Source organism: Rhinolophus sinicus, chromosome 4 (assembly GCF_057876585.1).
Source record: "Rhinolophus sinicus isolate RSI-liver-muscle chromosome 4, RSI-T2T, whole genome shotgun sequence".
NCBI classification, from domain to species: Eukaryota; Metazoa; Chordata; class Mammalia; order Chiroptera; family Rhinolophidae; genus Rhinolophus; species Rhinolophus sinicus.
This window is the reverse complement of record NC_142504.1, coordinates 2,299,717-2,316,119: the sequence shown is the minus strand read 5'-3', so window position 1 is coordinate 2,316,119 and position 16,403 is coordinate 2,299,717. Positions and strand designations below refer to the sequence as shown.

Below are 16,403 nucleotides of genomic sequence, written 5' to 3'. Positions count from 1 at the left end.
AAGACTTGACGGCCGCTTCTGTCAGCGTGCCCCACGTTGGTGTGACTGATAAGGCAGAGATACCCTCTAATATGCATTGTCACACTGGCAGGAGTCATGATGGCTTCTTTTATTCCCTGTCCAAATGGAGAGAAATGGAGTCGGTTTGGAATTATCCGTAAGTACAGGACCATTGTGGGGGCAGGTAGCCTCCTGCTTGCTTGTTAACAACCTGCGTGGAAGAACCGCCTTCTCGCACTGGGCTTGAGGGAAGGCTGAGACAGGCTGTCTCTCACAGGGCGTGGCTGTGCCTGCCACGCTGGACAGCTGGCCGTCCCATAACAGCCTGGGTCCACTGACAGGAGAGCTGGGCTGTCTGTGCCACATTCAGCTTGCGGGTATCGACGTGGTCAGAAGTTTGGCTTTCCTTAAGCCTCCTCCAGAGCGTTCAGGGACTGCCCCACTTTACCGCCTACTTAAGTAACACAAATCGTGCAGCCCACCCCGTTCCTCAGTTTAGGGGATGATTTAAAGTCATGTTCAGAAGAGAAAGTAATGTTAGTAGAAATGAAACACGTATGCATCCATCCAACATGGGAGCTTTGGAGGGACAGAAAAAAGTGTGTGTCAGTTATCTTAGACCTGCATCTCCCAAGTGACAGAGACCCGAGGGGATAAAAGCAGTAAATTGTGTGAAGGAGACATTATATTTGTGTGAATTGGACTGGATCTGCTGAGGACAGACACCAAGCGTATCTTTGTAATGAAATAGAATTGGGGCAGGATTTCCGGAGAAACCAGTCCCATTATCCCACAGTCCATGAATGGGTATAGGTTCCTCGATGTAAGCAGAAGCAGCCATAAGCAGCTAATGTGATGGGATCAGCACTGAAAAAAATTCAGGGCCATAAGGAGGAAGGTGACAACACAGCATGTTTAATTTGTATCTATAGAAAACATTTATAGAAGCTCTCTAATGTGCAGATTATAGAAATACATTTAATATATAATAGTGCACTTTAGTGTACTTACTGTGAAAATAGCACATTTATTTAGAGAGGGATTTTATGTCCAAAGTTCTTGTTGATGATTGGAAATATACCCATTCCCTTCTCTTGCAGTAACTGTTACCAAGAAAAGCCAAAGTGTCTGTAGTGTTCCATTATTCCTCATCAAAAGTCTTCTCCCTTTGCATGGTATTTCCCAGAGTCACCTAGAACGTTCACATCAGTAAAAGATTCTAGAAAAAGTCAGAGTGTCCGCAGGGCTCAGCGCCTACATTTGCCGGCACTCGTGCCTCGTGCACATGGCCTGCCGCTCGATCCTCCACGTGCCCTCCTCGTAGGTGCAGTGGCATATTGTGCACTCGTCCGTCTGTACTTCTCTTCCAGCCGGGATGACAGCAGTTTCTGCAAAGCAGTTGGGACCTAAAATGCAGAAGCAGGTTCTATATTACGTGTGTGCATAAATATATATTGTATTTAATTAGGCAGTTAGCTTTACAATGTATGTTTTATTCATTCTCTTTTCTGAAGGACAGTGGAAAAGTTATAATTTCAGTAACATGCATTTTTATCTGATACATAACCAGGTTTTAATATTTTAATGAGTGACAGCGCTGTGCTTTTCACTAACAGATTCTTCCACTCAGATTCTCTCTTAAACACAGGCCAAATCTGCGATCACTTGATTTAATGAATTCTAAATAAGCATAGAAAAAAAACAACATAATGAATCGTGACTTTCAAAGAACCAGTCTCATTCTTCATGGCACTTTTAGGAGAGAGACCTTAAGCAGGCAAGCTGCTTGAAGTAACCCCACGCCAGTGTGACTTCCACACACACCTGTTGGAGCAGCTTCTCACAGGTCACCTGGACGGCTCCTGAGACAGGGCTGCTGGTCCCGCCCCCAGAGCTTCTGACTCCCAGCTTTGAGATGAGGCCAGAGAACTGGCTTTGGTAACAAGTTCCCAGGGGACGCTGATGCTGCTGGCTGGGGACCACACTTAGAGAAGGCCCGTCTCAGCACGTTCCAGCGTCACACCCGGGACAGTCGTCCCTGAGAACCGAGGGCCCCTGTGATTCTGCCAAGGTGCCACACCCGCATTTTACAGAAGGTCGAGGACACGAAGATGTGAGTGTCAGAAAGGTTTCAGTATGAGTTGGAACAAACGGTTTTCATGTTGTGGCTGACACACCTGATTCAGCCAGAATTGCCTCCTAACTTCCCTCTAACGTCACAGCATCTGCAGCCTAAGGGCCCAACTCTGAGCCTGAGCGATGGGCTCGAAGTCTCCTTCTCCCTTCCCTCGCTTCTAAAGTCTGAGAACATGCTCACTACCGACACACATTTAATTATAATGCGTGAAATCATAAAAGAGATGAAAAACGTTCACCTACAAAATTGTAAAAAGCTGAATGCACCCATCAGAGCCCCAGGATAAAAGCTGGCCTTTGTGTAACTAGTGAAGGTGAGTGTGTGCGGTGCTGCCTACACGTCAGCCAAGTGTCACACCCAGGAAACAGCCGGGGTGTATGTGCCCGGCCCCTCCTGGAACTTTCCCATTGTCCCCCACTCTACAGGGCCCCGGGCTCTTCCCTGGACCTCTGCCGTTCTCCCTCGGACACCTCACAGCGTGACCGATGCTTTCTCTGGGAATAGCCCCGAATCACAGTCTCACTGTACTTTCTCTCCTGACCACTGGTCCTGTGTTTCCAGAGGGCAGCTGTCCACACGGACTGCTGACCCCCAGCCCCAGCCCCAGCCTGGGCCCAGCATGCTTTTGTGTGGCCTGACGGGCTTTGGTGGTGGAAAAGTCACTCTCCTTCATCGCTTTGGTGAATTGTGACACAGTACCACACCAGATAACCACATTTGGGTCACTTGCAGACCGAATATATGACAGTGGTCCCATAAGACCAAAAGGCAGCTGAAAACTTCCTGTCACATAGTGACGCCCTAGCAGGGGCAACACGACACATTGCTCACGTTTGTGGTGACGCCACTGTAAACAAGCCCACTGCCCACTTGTATAAAAGGACAGGACACACAGCATGTACCATACGTGACACTTGGTAATGACAATAAACTTCGTGTCACTGGTATGTGCTTTTATACTATACTTTAGAGTGCACTCTATCTACTTATAAATAAAGGTTTGCTACAAAACACCAGCCATGTTACGCCAGCAGCCGCCTCATACATCTCGTGTTTGCCGCATCTCCTGATGGCATCATTTTCTCTTCTGCTTGATTTCATCTCGTGTCGTTCTATAAACTTAGTGTCACCTAAGTGCACAGTGTTATAAGAAGTCTCCAGTCATGCGCAGTCGTGCCCCAGGCCATCACGTCCACTCACACTCACTCACTTTCACTCACACTCACACTCCCTGACTCACTGGTCCTGCGGGCTCCACTCGTGCTACGTGCCCTGTACAGGTGTGCCGTTTTTTATCTTTTATGCCCTATTTTCACTGTCCCTTTTCTATGCCTAGATACATTTCCACACACATGCACTTCCCACTGGGTGACAACTGCCTGCAGAGTTCAGTACAGTGACATGCTGCCCGGGCTGTCGCCCAGGAAACAGACTGCCCCACCCAGCCCAGAGCGTGGGAGGCTGTACCATCCGGGTGTGTGGACGCCCTCAGGGATGCTTATACCACCTGCTCCCCCTCACTGCTGCCGATGCTCAGTGTCAGACCCAGTGCAGCGAAGTCAGGGTGGAGGACGGGTGTCAGCTGGAGGGAGTGCCTCCCATCCCAGCTGACGCTCCGCCATCAAGATCGTGGAATGCAGGGTCTGTGTCCAGCCCCCATTCTGCCCTGGTCAGCAGCACACACGAGGCCACAACAGGTGTGTTCACTTAGCCGGTGCCGAGCACATGCCACCTGGAGCCTGAACCTGCGGGGACGGCTGTCATTTGCCTACGGCTGCACTCCTGTCTTCCAGAACTGCCATCACAGTGACAGCCCTTGGTGCCCAGTGAGCCTCTCCCTTGCCTGGGGGACCCTGGGGCGGGGGACGTGGCTCCATTGCAATTTCATCCCAGGGTCTAGTCTGCATGGAGCTCAGGATACAGACCAGCGAGTTCCAGGTCTACAATTAAATCGGGAATTGACACGAGCAGAATGCTACACTGATACAGCTGTGCTGATGAGTAAGTGGCCAGCGTGTGTGAGACTCAAGGGATGTGAGCCCCTCAAAGACATGCTGCTGAGGAACAGGGACCCACACAGGTGCCTGGGGCACATGTCCTCCTCTTCCACGGAAGACTGAACACAGGGACAGTGGGGCACACAGGACAACAGGGCGACAGAGAGAAACCCAGGCAGCCTCGGGCCGGCCTGTCTGGGGCACAGAAACTCAGAGCGGGTACCGAGCAGCAGCACGCTTCCCTTGGGAACCTCGAAGCAGGTGAGCGTAATTCCCGGGTGTGCCCAGGTGCCTGTCCTGAAGCAGCAGCCGTTTCTCCACCTCATTGTGGGTCCCGTCCCCGCCCCGAGCCCTGACTCCTGAGCACGAAGCCCCCACGTTGTTTACACTGAGGAAGCAGCCCCTGCTGCACTTCCTCACACACCTGGCTGTGAAATCCACGGGCTCTGGCCGCCAGGGGGCAGCTAACTGGTTTTTCTCACCTGCATTTCGGTTCACTGCCAAGTAAAACTAAACAACTGAAACTGTGTTCGGGGGTGTGTTCTTGAGCACATGCGTGGTTTTCTGTTGAGGTAGAAAGTCATTTTCTTAAGCAAAAAGTTGAAAAGACAATTAAAATAAGGAAAAATGAAAAAGACAGTCAAATATGCACGAAACAGAGTTCTGTTTCCTCTCATCAAAACTCTGTTTCCTCTCATTTCTTTGAAAGGAAACAATGCTGCCATATGAACACCCGACGCCCGGGTGGCTGGGTGTGGGGACAGAGCCAGAAGTGCAGTTTCCAGGCTCTCGGCCTCACATAGAAAGCTGCTGGCTCAGGTAGTAAATGACCATCAACTGTGATTGGATGGCCATCAGCTGTGGCTAGTTGGCCGTCAGCTGTAACCAGTGAGCCATTGGCCACTAATATAACTGCCGTGGCTACACTAGCAGCAAACGGGGGCTAACAAGAAGATGGTGGCTGGGCTGGCAAGCGAGAATTGCTGTTGGGACGGCGGGTTGCAGATTGTGTGGGTTGCAGATTGTGTGGCTCCTGCTTCCTGTGTCTCCGGCCCAGCCACCAGTGAGAATATAGTGGTGTGACTCCCCTACCTATGGCTCTGTGGGTGTTCCTTTTGGGCCTGGCCACATCCTGCGTTCTTATGTGGGGAGCGGGAGCAGAGACCCCGCCTGACTCCCTGCAGGACACTGGGGCAACGCGATGGGTCACCTGGACTGTGCTTCCTCTCCACTCTCTGGGCACACGCCCTGGTTGTAGATTCCTGGGACTAGGAGGTTACTCCCGGTCATCATATTCCAACCCTTTCAAGTCGGTAACATTTACCATATACCACCCAGTCTCCACCAAAAGTTAAAAAATAAAATACACCTTCATGTTTAAGTGCTGAAAGTCCACACGCTCTAAGTTCTCCAGAAGCGTTTTAGCAAATAATCAGGACCACTCAAAGGAAGGAGGCAGGAAAGAAGTATTTTCCAACGTTCTGACATATGGTAAAAGTTTTCCCAATTTACAGAAAAGGTCCCCGCCGTCAAACGGGGTGGGTTCATTAAACCTGTGTGCCGATATGACTGAGAAGCTCGGAGACAGGACTAGTGTTTCAGCATCTTCCAAATTCACTTGACCATGGAGGCCTTTATTCACAAACGGTATTATCTCGTGGACATTTATATCCTACAGCGTTTGAAAAATGAAGCGATACAACGGGAGAAAACAGTGCTGCGACCTCTTCGCACAGCGCATGCAGAGCCCAGCGACGGACGCTAGGGGGCAGTGCAGGCCAGCTCCCCGCAAGTGTCTGGGGTCCCCGCTCCCCATCACCTGCCGCCCCACGTTTCCTCAGGAAAGGGCACTGCTCACCTTGTGACGGTGCCTCAGCCACAGCTGTACATTTGTACTGGCCTCGATTACAGAAGTATCAAATATATTAGTAAGTTACACCTGACCTACAACTATTAGGATGAGAATCTCCTTATATCCGTGTGGTTCTTCTGCCCAGAACTCACGTTCATCCTTTGTTCCCACGGGAGCGGCTGCAAGGTGGGGACGTTGAGGCTAGAATGTTCACACCACAAAGTATTACACCTTGGGCAGATCTTTTGTTCTGACTCCCTCAACATACAGATAGGAAAATTGAAACAGAACTATGTGCAGAGCAGAATTGAGGTTAGATATCAGACTTTTGTGAAATGTATATTTGTCTCTCAAACTCTTTGGACGCAATCCGCCGAGCCAGATGGCCTCCCCAGTTCCACGTCGCAAGTGTGACTGACAACACGTGGGGCCGCTCGTTCCTGTTGCTAGGGACCAACTAAGGCTTCCGGATGCAAACAGGCTATTTTAGAAACATGTGAATCAAGTTTGTCATGTATTTCCAACACACACTTTTCCTTCCAATAAAGTTTTAGCGGTCACTGTCGGAAGCCAAGTGCAGAAGCCTCGAGGAGCTTGTGGAGCGAAGGGCCCACCCAGGGCAGCAAGAAGGGTCGCCCAGGGTTCTGTCCCGGCCACAGCACTGCGGCCACCACCTTGCGTCCTCACATGTCACGGCTCTGGGTCGCAGCTCCGGAACCTCCCCCTTCTGTGGCCATTTTCTGCCCGAATGTCCAGGTTTTGCCACCCTCCTCTGCCTCTGTTCCCACGCACGAGGCACAGACATTTCAAACACCTGGGACAACACTGGCATTGTCACGAGTCTGTCTAAATGGTGTCGTCTTACTATTTCAGTCAGACCCAGCTTTATCCAACACTCTGGCATGTCATCAAGTTTAACAAGTAGCATCCTGAAACACTCCTGAAAACGGGGCAACTCCTACAAATGGCCCTTTGCCAAATTCCACTAATTTTCTAAAAAGTTACAAACACAACATCAGCAATGATGACGAAGTGAACGTGGAGTGAGTCAGACATGAGGGGACAAAGCTCCGTGACGTACCACGCAGGGACAAAAGATTAACTTGCCATCCATGTCTGGTCTCACTGGCAATTCCATCTCCACACCACAACCTGCAGATGTGCGCATGCTCCAAGGGGCCCTGCCACCTGCCTGAGGGCGTCCCCCAGCCCCGCCCCTGGGCCCTGGGATGCGCTTCTGAGCAGGGATGTGGGGGGACGCCCGCCACTGGCTCCGAGAGTTCCCTGAGGGTCCCAGATTCCAGCCCCTGAAGCACCCCTCCTTCTGAAGGGCCCCCTTCACACTGAGCTCCTGCAAAGGCTAAGTGGCCTTCACGAAACCTGACCGGCGAGTGGGGGATGAATGGCAATGTCGTGAATTAGGAAGGAAAAATCACCTGTATTCCTAACAGAGTGAAACGTGTCAGCCTGAAGTTCATGGCCCCCCTCACACCTAACCCCGCACATGAGCAACCACCAAGGAGATTGAGCGAGCGGCTGCACCACAGCTACAGGGCTGACAAAGACAGGCCACCAAGTCGCTGAGTACAGATGACGACAGGTCATCCCAGGAGTGCCTCTGTGTCACGTCACCAAGGATTTCACCCACAGGGTGCGGAAGAGGGAAGTGAATCTCGTGGGCCCCATAAGTGGTTAACAACTGAGTCTGAGAAAGAAAAATAAATAAATACAAATAAAAAGGAAAGAAGCCGCAGACTTGGAAGGATATGTGTGCCCATGAGCCCATCCAAGTGAGAAAGGTAAGTAGAACGTGCCGTGAACAGGAATGGCTACTCGATAATTCTAACTAATATCGCTTTATGGAAAAATAAAACCTACGGCACACAAAAAGGAAAATCATGGGAGAATTAACTATAAAAATCACACATTTCACACCCTTCATAAAAGCAATTAGAAGTGTACTAAGAAGATACTAAAGACACGAAGACGGATCTCGCTTTGTGGGCTTAGCAAGCAGGGGGGACACACAGAGGTGCCTGGGGAGGGCTGCCGCCGCCAAACACTGGAACATTCACTCTCAGAATGCCCCTGAAATCATCAGGGCCGCACCACCACAGAAACCTAAATAAAATACTTTAACAAATGTATTAAAAAGGCAAAACCAACACAAAAACAACAACAATAAAAAAAAAAAAAGTCAAAAGCAAAGTAAAAAAATAACTCAGTAACTGAAAAAAGACCTATGAAATACAAAGCAGGATACTAGAAGTCTTACCGGGTACAACAATTGTAAGATATGTATTTTCCTATGTACTAAAAGTTAAATGTTTTTGATTAAAAGCAAAGAAGCATGAAAATGTGGCTAGCAAGGAACATAAATACAAATAAAAACGCAGAAAATCTAAATAGAAAGATTAATTTTAAATAATGCATCATTTCTTTTAGAAAACAGTTCATCACATTATGCAATTTTATTATCATTTCCATTATAAAATGTTATAATGTATCATTTTATAATGAAAAATCAAATTAAAAATACAATGAAGAAATACCATTTTGAAATATGCGCATACCAAAGGGCAGACCAATGAAATACTGAAGAAAGCCCATTTGAAATAAAAATCAAAACGTGCCATCACACCAATTCTAATCACCTCTATTTAGCATAAGGCATATTGGATGATGGTTTATGGCTCAGGAGACATCATCACACTAGAGGTCAGGCTAATGGTAAAAGAAGTTTGCACCTTCAAATAGGAATGTGTTTGTATCTGAATAACACAGAGCTTTTGCTAAAAGTGACCCAAAGTTACAAAGATGATTTCAATAAACAGAAGAGAAACGCCATTTACCAGGGACCCCTCACGTCCCTCACTGGGCTAGGTGGTACCCAGGCCTCACTTTGTCTGCATTCACCCGGCTGGCGGCCTCAGACACTCCCAGCTCTTGCACGGTGCCTCCAACCCCACTGCTCCCCAGCCTCTGGAGCCCCCTTCCCACTACCTGACTGCCCCACCTGCATGTCCCAGAAGCATTTCAAATGTATGTCAAAGGTTAACTCCCAGCTCCCCCCAAACTCCTCATTCGGCCAGTCTTCCTGTGGCAGGCAGCCTCTTGTGCATGGTCTCTGTGACTCCTCTCTCTCTCATAGGCCACCTCCTGGGCCAGCACGTCCAAAGCATAGAGCTTTTGAGCTAATGGAAAGAGGAATAAACTGTCCTCAGTCATCTGGAAGAAACCAAGAAAGGTGGGAAAAACCCAACCTAAATGACACAGACACTGAACCCTACAATTAGAATACACGTTCTTTAACTGCACCCACAGAAAGCCCAGACTCAAGGGGAGGGAGCCAGATGGGGGAGCGGCAAGTACTGACGAGTGGGGGGGGGGAAATGATGGTGGCACTTTTGGAAACCACTGCTTCTTTCAAAATAATAGTAATAATAACAATAACAATGATGTAAATAAAAGCAGCTGATGCTGAAAACGTGATGATAACTCTCCAGGTGTAAGTGAGGACGAGACAGGGGGCTTGTAACCCCTAGTTCATGGAGCTCTGTGACCTGCACACTAGCAGATAAATCACAACAGTTCCAAGACCAGAATTGGTCCATCCCTGACTCTGAGCTTCGGTCATGAAAAAGGTCCTACAGGAGGACGGCCCAGGATGAGTGGGGGAGCAAGGGACTCAGTGAATATGTCTGCACACCCACTGCGCACCAGGGAAGCCATGAGTCTTCCAGTGTGTTTCGCAACACCACAGTGATAGGCACTGGTGGCAATGTCCTTCCTTCTGGTTACTTCAGGCATCACCCCTCCCTCCAGAGGAGGCTGACATGCAAAGCTCTGCCACCCCAGAGCATCCTAAGGAGTAAATGGTTAACTGTGTTTGAGCCCTGCAAACCTGTCAGAAAGAATTGGGCCAAGACCCTCAAAGGAGCCCATCAGAAGCATCACACGGGTAAATTTAGACTTCGTGTTTTAAGTTGACTTGGCAGGTTGTGTCATATTCCTTAGATGTGAAGACTGAGCAAATAAAGCAACTCTACAACTGTAATTAAGAGAATCGTTTGCAAGCTAATTATGCCATATTTATTCATCCCAAATAAAACTGTGTTGACAGGTAATGATTGAACATAGATACAGGCTGTCAGAAAGAAGTGAGGAGGAAGAGGGTCTTATAATAGGCTGCGATGTCAAGGCTTATAAAAAGGGAGCTTCTTCCCCTAACTCCCGTCCTGGCACTGCTCTGAGCTAACACTCATATCATTCTCCAAAGAGGTGTTTCGTTGAGACACTGAATGAAATATGAATGATCTGAAAGAATATCCTTCCGAATTATTCCCATATGAGTGTGTGGTCTCAAGAGCTTTTACATCCATTTCATTAGTTTTAGAACTCTGGGAGACAGGTGTTATTTTCCCATTTTACAGATGTGGAAACGGAGGCTCATGGATGTAAAGTGACTTGCCCAAACTTGTCAAACACAACATGGCAGACAGAGATGTTAAAGTCTGGTCTTTTAAATAAAAGGCCGGTGTGTTTCCCACTGAGCCAAACACAACAGCTCCCCATGAGAACAATTTCCCTGCATTTTCCAATTTTCTTGGACAATCCATTTCGTGTCCTGTCACGTGGGCATGACCTAGTCAGTGCCTCTGGAGTCCAGATCCTCCCCACGTCTCTTACCTGAGACAGCCTTCCCCGTGAGCCACCACCCACAGAGTGGCCCGTTTCCTTAGGATGAGCTTCTGCAAAGACTATCTTGGTCACAGGTTCTGAATTTTTTCAATACTTGATACACATGGTCAACTGGTTAAAGAACTATTGTGTGAGTCCTTGGTTTTTGAAAATCTTCCCTCTCTCTGGACTTTTCCTTCCCACTTCCCACCTGGATGGTGGACACACACTGTTAGACCCTTCTCGGAATCACTTCCTCTACCGTCCTTCCTGGGGCCCTGGATGGAATGAGTCCTCCATTCACTGTGTCCTTCCCAAATGCTTAATCTACAGCCATTATCACAGAGAATTCTGGTCCATGTCCGCCTCTTCTCCCAAATGGTGGGATGGCACATGTCACTCGTGCTGATGTCCACAGTGTCGCTGAGGGTTTAAGCACTCAGCTCGTGCTCCATGAATAGTTATAGGAAAGTAAGAGGAAGTGTAACTGTTCCCTCACGGGAAGGGTTTTCCAAAATGCCTGACAATTCAGACAGATAAACAATGACTGCTATTTTCTTGAATTGTAGCTTATCCCTCTGGAAATTATATTCTAGAAAATCCTACATGTATTTTAGACAGGAAAACTTCATTCCACATCACCTTCTCAGGTGGTGACCACGTGACTAGCTCTGGCCAGGAGACCATTAGCAAACGTAAGGTGAGCTGGCACGCTGGGATCTCTAACGACACTGGCACCCCTGAGAGCGTCATGGCATGGTGCCGAGCTGGCATGTGGCATGAGCTGTAGGAATGGGCAATGCACAGAGGACACAGAGGGGGTGGAGGACCTGGTAGTCAGGACAGCAAAGGGACAACCAGCGTTAGATTGTGGTGAAGCAACTGACATCTGAACTAACTCGAGAACTTAAAGATGTGCCCCATTTGCCTCTGGGTCTAGTTAAGAGTCAGTCTCCCAGCTGGTGGGAGAGAGATGAGCCTGACATTCTCCAGACATTCAAGGAAAGCTCGACCAAAACACCAGCCAAACACTCGCTAAGGAACAGAGACTGCAGTGACACAAATGGCAAAAAACACTGTCTCTGCAAAAACAGTCGAGAAAAGTCACCAACCAAACCTGTGAGAACAACTTCCAACAGCAAGAAAACCAGCAAGCTGGTGGAAGACGCTGAGACTGATTTCAAAGTTTATCACATTAATAATCAAATGCCAGTTTTTCACACACACACACACACACACACACACACACACACACACACAAACACACATACCAAAATGTATAGGATGCAGTGAAAGCAGTGCTAAGAAGGAAGTTTCCAGCTGCAAATACTTACATTATGAAACAAGAAAAACCTCAAATCAATAACCAAATTTTACAAATAAAAGAACTAGAAAAAAAAAGTACACAAAACCCAAAGTTAGCAGGAAGAAAGAAATAATAAAGATTAGAGCAGAGGTAAACAACAGAATAAAAAAACAATAGTAGAGAATAAACAAAACCGAGAGTTGGTTCTTTGTAAAGACCAACCGTATTGACAAATTGTAGCCAGAATGACAAAGAGAAACTGAGAGAAGACAAATAACTAAAATCAGAAATGAAAGTGGGAACTTACAGACATAAGAACTGTCAGACTTACTATGAACAAGTGTACCCCACAAGTTAGATAACCCAGATGAAGTAGACAAATTCCTAGGTAAACAAATTAAAATTAACTAATCTTGACTCAAAATAAGTAGAAAATCTCAAAATGCCTATAACCAGTAAAGTTATAAAATCCCACGAAAGTAAAGTTCAGGACTGACTGGATGACTTCACCTGTGAGTTCTATCAAACATTTAACGACGAATTAGCACAAATGCTTCTCTAACTCTTCCATATAATATAAAAGGAGGGAACACTTCCAAACTCATTCCAAGAGGCCAGCATTACTCTGATACCAAAGCCAGGGAGACGTCACAAGAAAATAAAATGTAGGCAAATATCCCTAAGGCACATTGTGTCCCACTGTACCCTGGGAACTTGGAGACGCCTGAGGGCCGACAGGGTTCTGGCTCATAGTATTCGTCCAACGCCCCGTAGAGCACGCGACTACAAGCAGACAGGCATCTGCCGATGCCAAGGAGATGTCAAGCATGTCCCTATGTGCCCTAGGGACAGCAAGAAGCCTCCGCTGTGGGCAGATGCTGGCGACAAGCCAGGCGCCCACGCCGTGCAGCCTGCAGTTACCTCAGGAGAGCTTCTCTGCACAGCCTGTGCCCCCTTACCCTGCCCCAGGGCTCCCCCTCTCTGGGCCGCCCTCCCTGCTTCAAATAGGGGTCCACACCACCCAAGTCATTGGCAGGTCATGATTTGCAGGCTTCGGTTTCCGCCTGAGCCTGCAGTTCAAGGATGCTGCCACCAGATGGCGCTTCCGTCTAGGTCACAACCAAACCTGTTCCATTTGGGAATTAGAGCAAAGGGAGGGTGAAGTTCGGACGCTGGGAGGGGAAGCCCAGGTCCCAAGGGCCTGTGCTGGACCAGCTCCGGAGGAAGTTAATTAAACCAGGGGCACTTACCCCCAGACACAGGCGACGGGGCTCCGAGGGAGGCTAGGAGACCAGACAGTTCTCCCTCGAACAGTCCCCATCATTTCCTGGCAAAGGAAAGCGACAAGCCAGGAGCAGCCACGACAGACCATTTCCCCGGGACGCTCGTCAGTCCTTCTGCCCCTGGTCTGAGGCCATTATAAAGGTTGGGTTTAAAGGTGGAATGAGGTCATCTCCCTAAAGCGCTGGGCCAAGCGACGTCCAACACAAGCATCCCTCTTTCAGTCTGTCAGCAAACACGTCGCCCACAGCCAAGGGCTGCGCGGTGGGCGAGGCCTGACGGGTCTGGGAGAGTCACCTGACCTCGCAGAACACAGCACAGGCTGCTGTGACGCTCTGGCCAAGGAGGCAGCACCTGGGTGGGGCCCAGGCCACTCAGCTGCGGACACACAGTCACAGGCTGCTGCATCCATCTTTCTGTTACTCTGTTTCTGAGGTGTTGACACCCAGGGCCCTGCTGTAGGAATGGCTCCTCCCAGGGTCAGAGAGCTCCTAGAGTTGGGGACAACTCCTAGGGGGTGAGGAAGTGCTTGTCTTACGTAAAACGACCACTCCAGGTCCCAGCCCCCAGCTCCTCTGGGGGGCCCTCACACCCAGGGCCACTCTCCCTCTGCCCTGGTCACCCCAGGACCAGACGACGAGGGCAGGCCCTGTGCCCACAGCCCACGGAAAGAATTCAAACTCTCCAATCCTAGGCCCGCTCGGCTGCCGCGCCCGATCCTTCTGGCGGAAACCACAGTAAAGACTCTCACCCCCGTTTCCCCATCCCCCTGCCCCCTGACCGACCCTGGTGCTTCCCCGTGTGGCCTGCGTGGCGTGGGTGCCCCTTGTCCTGGGAACTGGGAGTATAACAGGCTAGCTCTTCAATGGCAGTCGTCTCCTGATCTGTTGGCCTCACCATCCTAAAATCATGAAACCTACACAAAGGCACGTACTCTACAGGAGGGTGGCAGTGATGGCACGTGGCTGACACTCACAGGTCACTGCCAGCTCTGCACTCAGGGCCACACATGCACTCATGATGTGACCCTCACCACAGCCCTACAACAGAAGGGACAATATGATGCCACCGGGGAGAGATGATGCCACAGGGGACAGGATGGTGCCACAGGGGACAAGACGATGCCACGTTAAAGATGAAAGACTGCGGATTACGGACAACGTGTAACTTAAAGGGTCAATAGCTGACATCAGTCACATCCGGAATTTATAGCCTCATCCGTCAGATTATCAAATGCTTTCACCTTTCATTTCTTACTGTTACGTTCCACAGAAAATTCTTATGCTCAGGCAGTGACCCTGCTAACATTTATTATTATCATTTTTATGACAAGGCCACCTCTATGGCTTGTTGCTCTTATACAACACTTTGCAAATAACAAGCCAGCATTTTCATAGGCATCTAGGGCCTGTAACGTAGGCCTCCCGCTCGGTGCAAGCTGGAGTGCCATCGCGCACGCAGGCGCTCCCCAGCCTCTCGCCGAGGGACTCACGTGTGCCATCTGTCAAACCACTAAGGAGTGCTTCAAAAAACACAATCGTGTTTGCATCATAATATTTCACCCTATCCAGGCAAAGCTGCCAAGTGTCAAGTGTCAGAGGGATGAGGAAAGCCCGTTCTGCCTGTCACCTGATGCTGGGGACACATATATGTGTCAGCACACGCGGGGAACTCTGTGCATCTCTGTGCCTGGGAGTCAGATGTGTGGTGGGGACTCACGTGTCAGTAAACTTTTAGGCATCGTGGGTACCGAGATGAAGAGTCTATATCGTGCCACAGTTCAGTGCTGAGAAGACCGCGGAGATAATACCAGTGTCATTAGGATAAAGGGACAGGGTCCGTGGTCTTAGCCACCGAGCTTCCGGGAGACAGTGCCCAAGTACTGCAGGGCCACGGCCAGCCGGGGCTGGGAGGACGTGCCAAGCATGGGGCAGGGCAGAGGCAGAGAGCCAAGCGAGGCAGGACGGGGGTGCTCTGCTGGCATCGAGTGTCCCACAGGCCTGCCGCCCAGTGTGTCCCTTGGGCAGCAGCGAGGCTGAGGTCCCTTAGAGGCCAGACCACAGAAGTGCTTGAGAGGATAGAGAATTGATATGAAAGTCACACTTCTGATGCTACAGGATATTGGCAAGGACTTCAGCTGGCAGCGATGTGATCATGTTTTCATCTTCGTTAATATTTCATCAGTGGGCAAAGGAAAAAGGGGATGGGAGGTCTCAGTATAAGGGCCTGATGGATGGAGGAGAAAGGGGAGGGTCAGGGCCATTAGGATGTGGGAAGGTGCCTCTCAGGAGCAACCTGATGAGGGGTGGCTGTGTGTAAGGGAAGGACAGAGGGAATAGTCAGTGAAGATTCCACGGTCTGGCTGTGAGACTGGATGGACGATGGACCTGAAGGCAGGGCTGGGCGGGCGTCTGCGGTCATTTTGTTGGGGGAGGGGCCAGAGGAGGAAGAGTTGCTGGTGTTTCATCTAAGGTGTGTGCGTGACTGCGGCTTGGAGAGGCCTCCTCAGACAGAGTGGGAGTCACAGTGTGGGCGTGGGGTGTCCCCATCAATCTGGGTGACGACTGAGAGAGAGTGCGTGAAGGCATTAATTCTAACCTCTGCACCTTTAAAGCAATTTAAACACTGACGCCTTGCATTTGGGAACTCTCGTGAGGTTACTAAGCTCCCCATTTTCACCGAGCCGGGTAAGCGACGCCAAGTCTGTCAGGGACGACTGGCCCTGCTCCAGGGACCTGGCGAGCGCCAGACCATTTCCTAAACCTTTTCCTATTAATGCTTTCCTGGGCAATATTTATACTGTGTTATCCAATTAATTGTATGCCCATTAATGACTATATATTTATAATTATCATTAGGCCATGAAAGAACAGCAAAATAGTCGCCACATAGATAGAGACAGAGAGAGAATGGAGGAGCCTGGCCTTGGAATAAGACTGTCCGGTTGGGTCACTGGATCAGACACGCAGCAGCCGTGTCACTTTGGCCTGTCACCCCCTCCATCTCCCAGCCTCAGTTTCCTCTTTTGTAAAGGGAGGTGATTAAAGTTCATGATATCTAGAACTCTATCCACCTGTTGGTCATCTAAATTTCTATGGATGCTTACATTTTCATACACCATCAATAATTTTAACGATGACACTTGTGTTT

The 16,403-nt window shown here is 49.4% G+C and overlaps 1 protein-coding gene across 3 annotated transcripts in view; it reads right to left on the bottom strand.

The window, feature by feature from the left end:
- Positions 1–894: 894 nt before the first annotated feature.
- The window catches only part of VWC2 (von Willebrand factor C domain containing 2), a 58,273-nt gene continuing 42,764 nt past the window's right edge, over positions 895–16,403 (bottom strand). For all 3 annotated transcript variants that reach the window (XM_019731701.3, XM_019731699.3, XM_019731700.3), the window contains exon 4: positions 895–1,406. In XM_019731701.3, the coding sequence (XP_019587260.1) occupies positions 1,255–1,406 (152 nt within the window). In that variant the 3' untranslated portion in view covers positions 895–1,254. The remainder of the gene's footprint in view (positions 1,407–16,403) is intronic.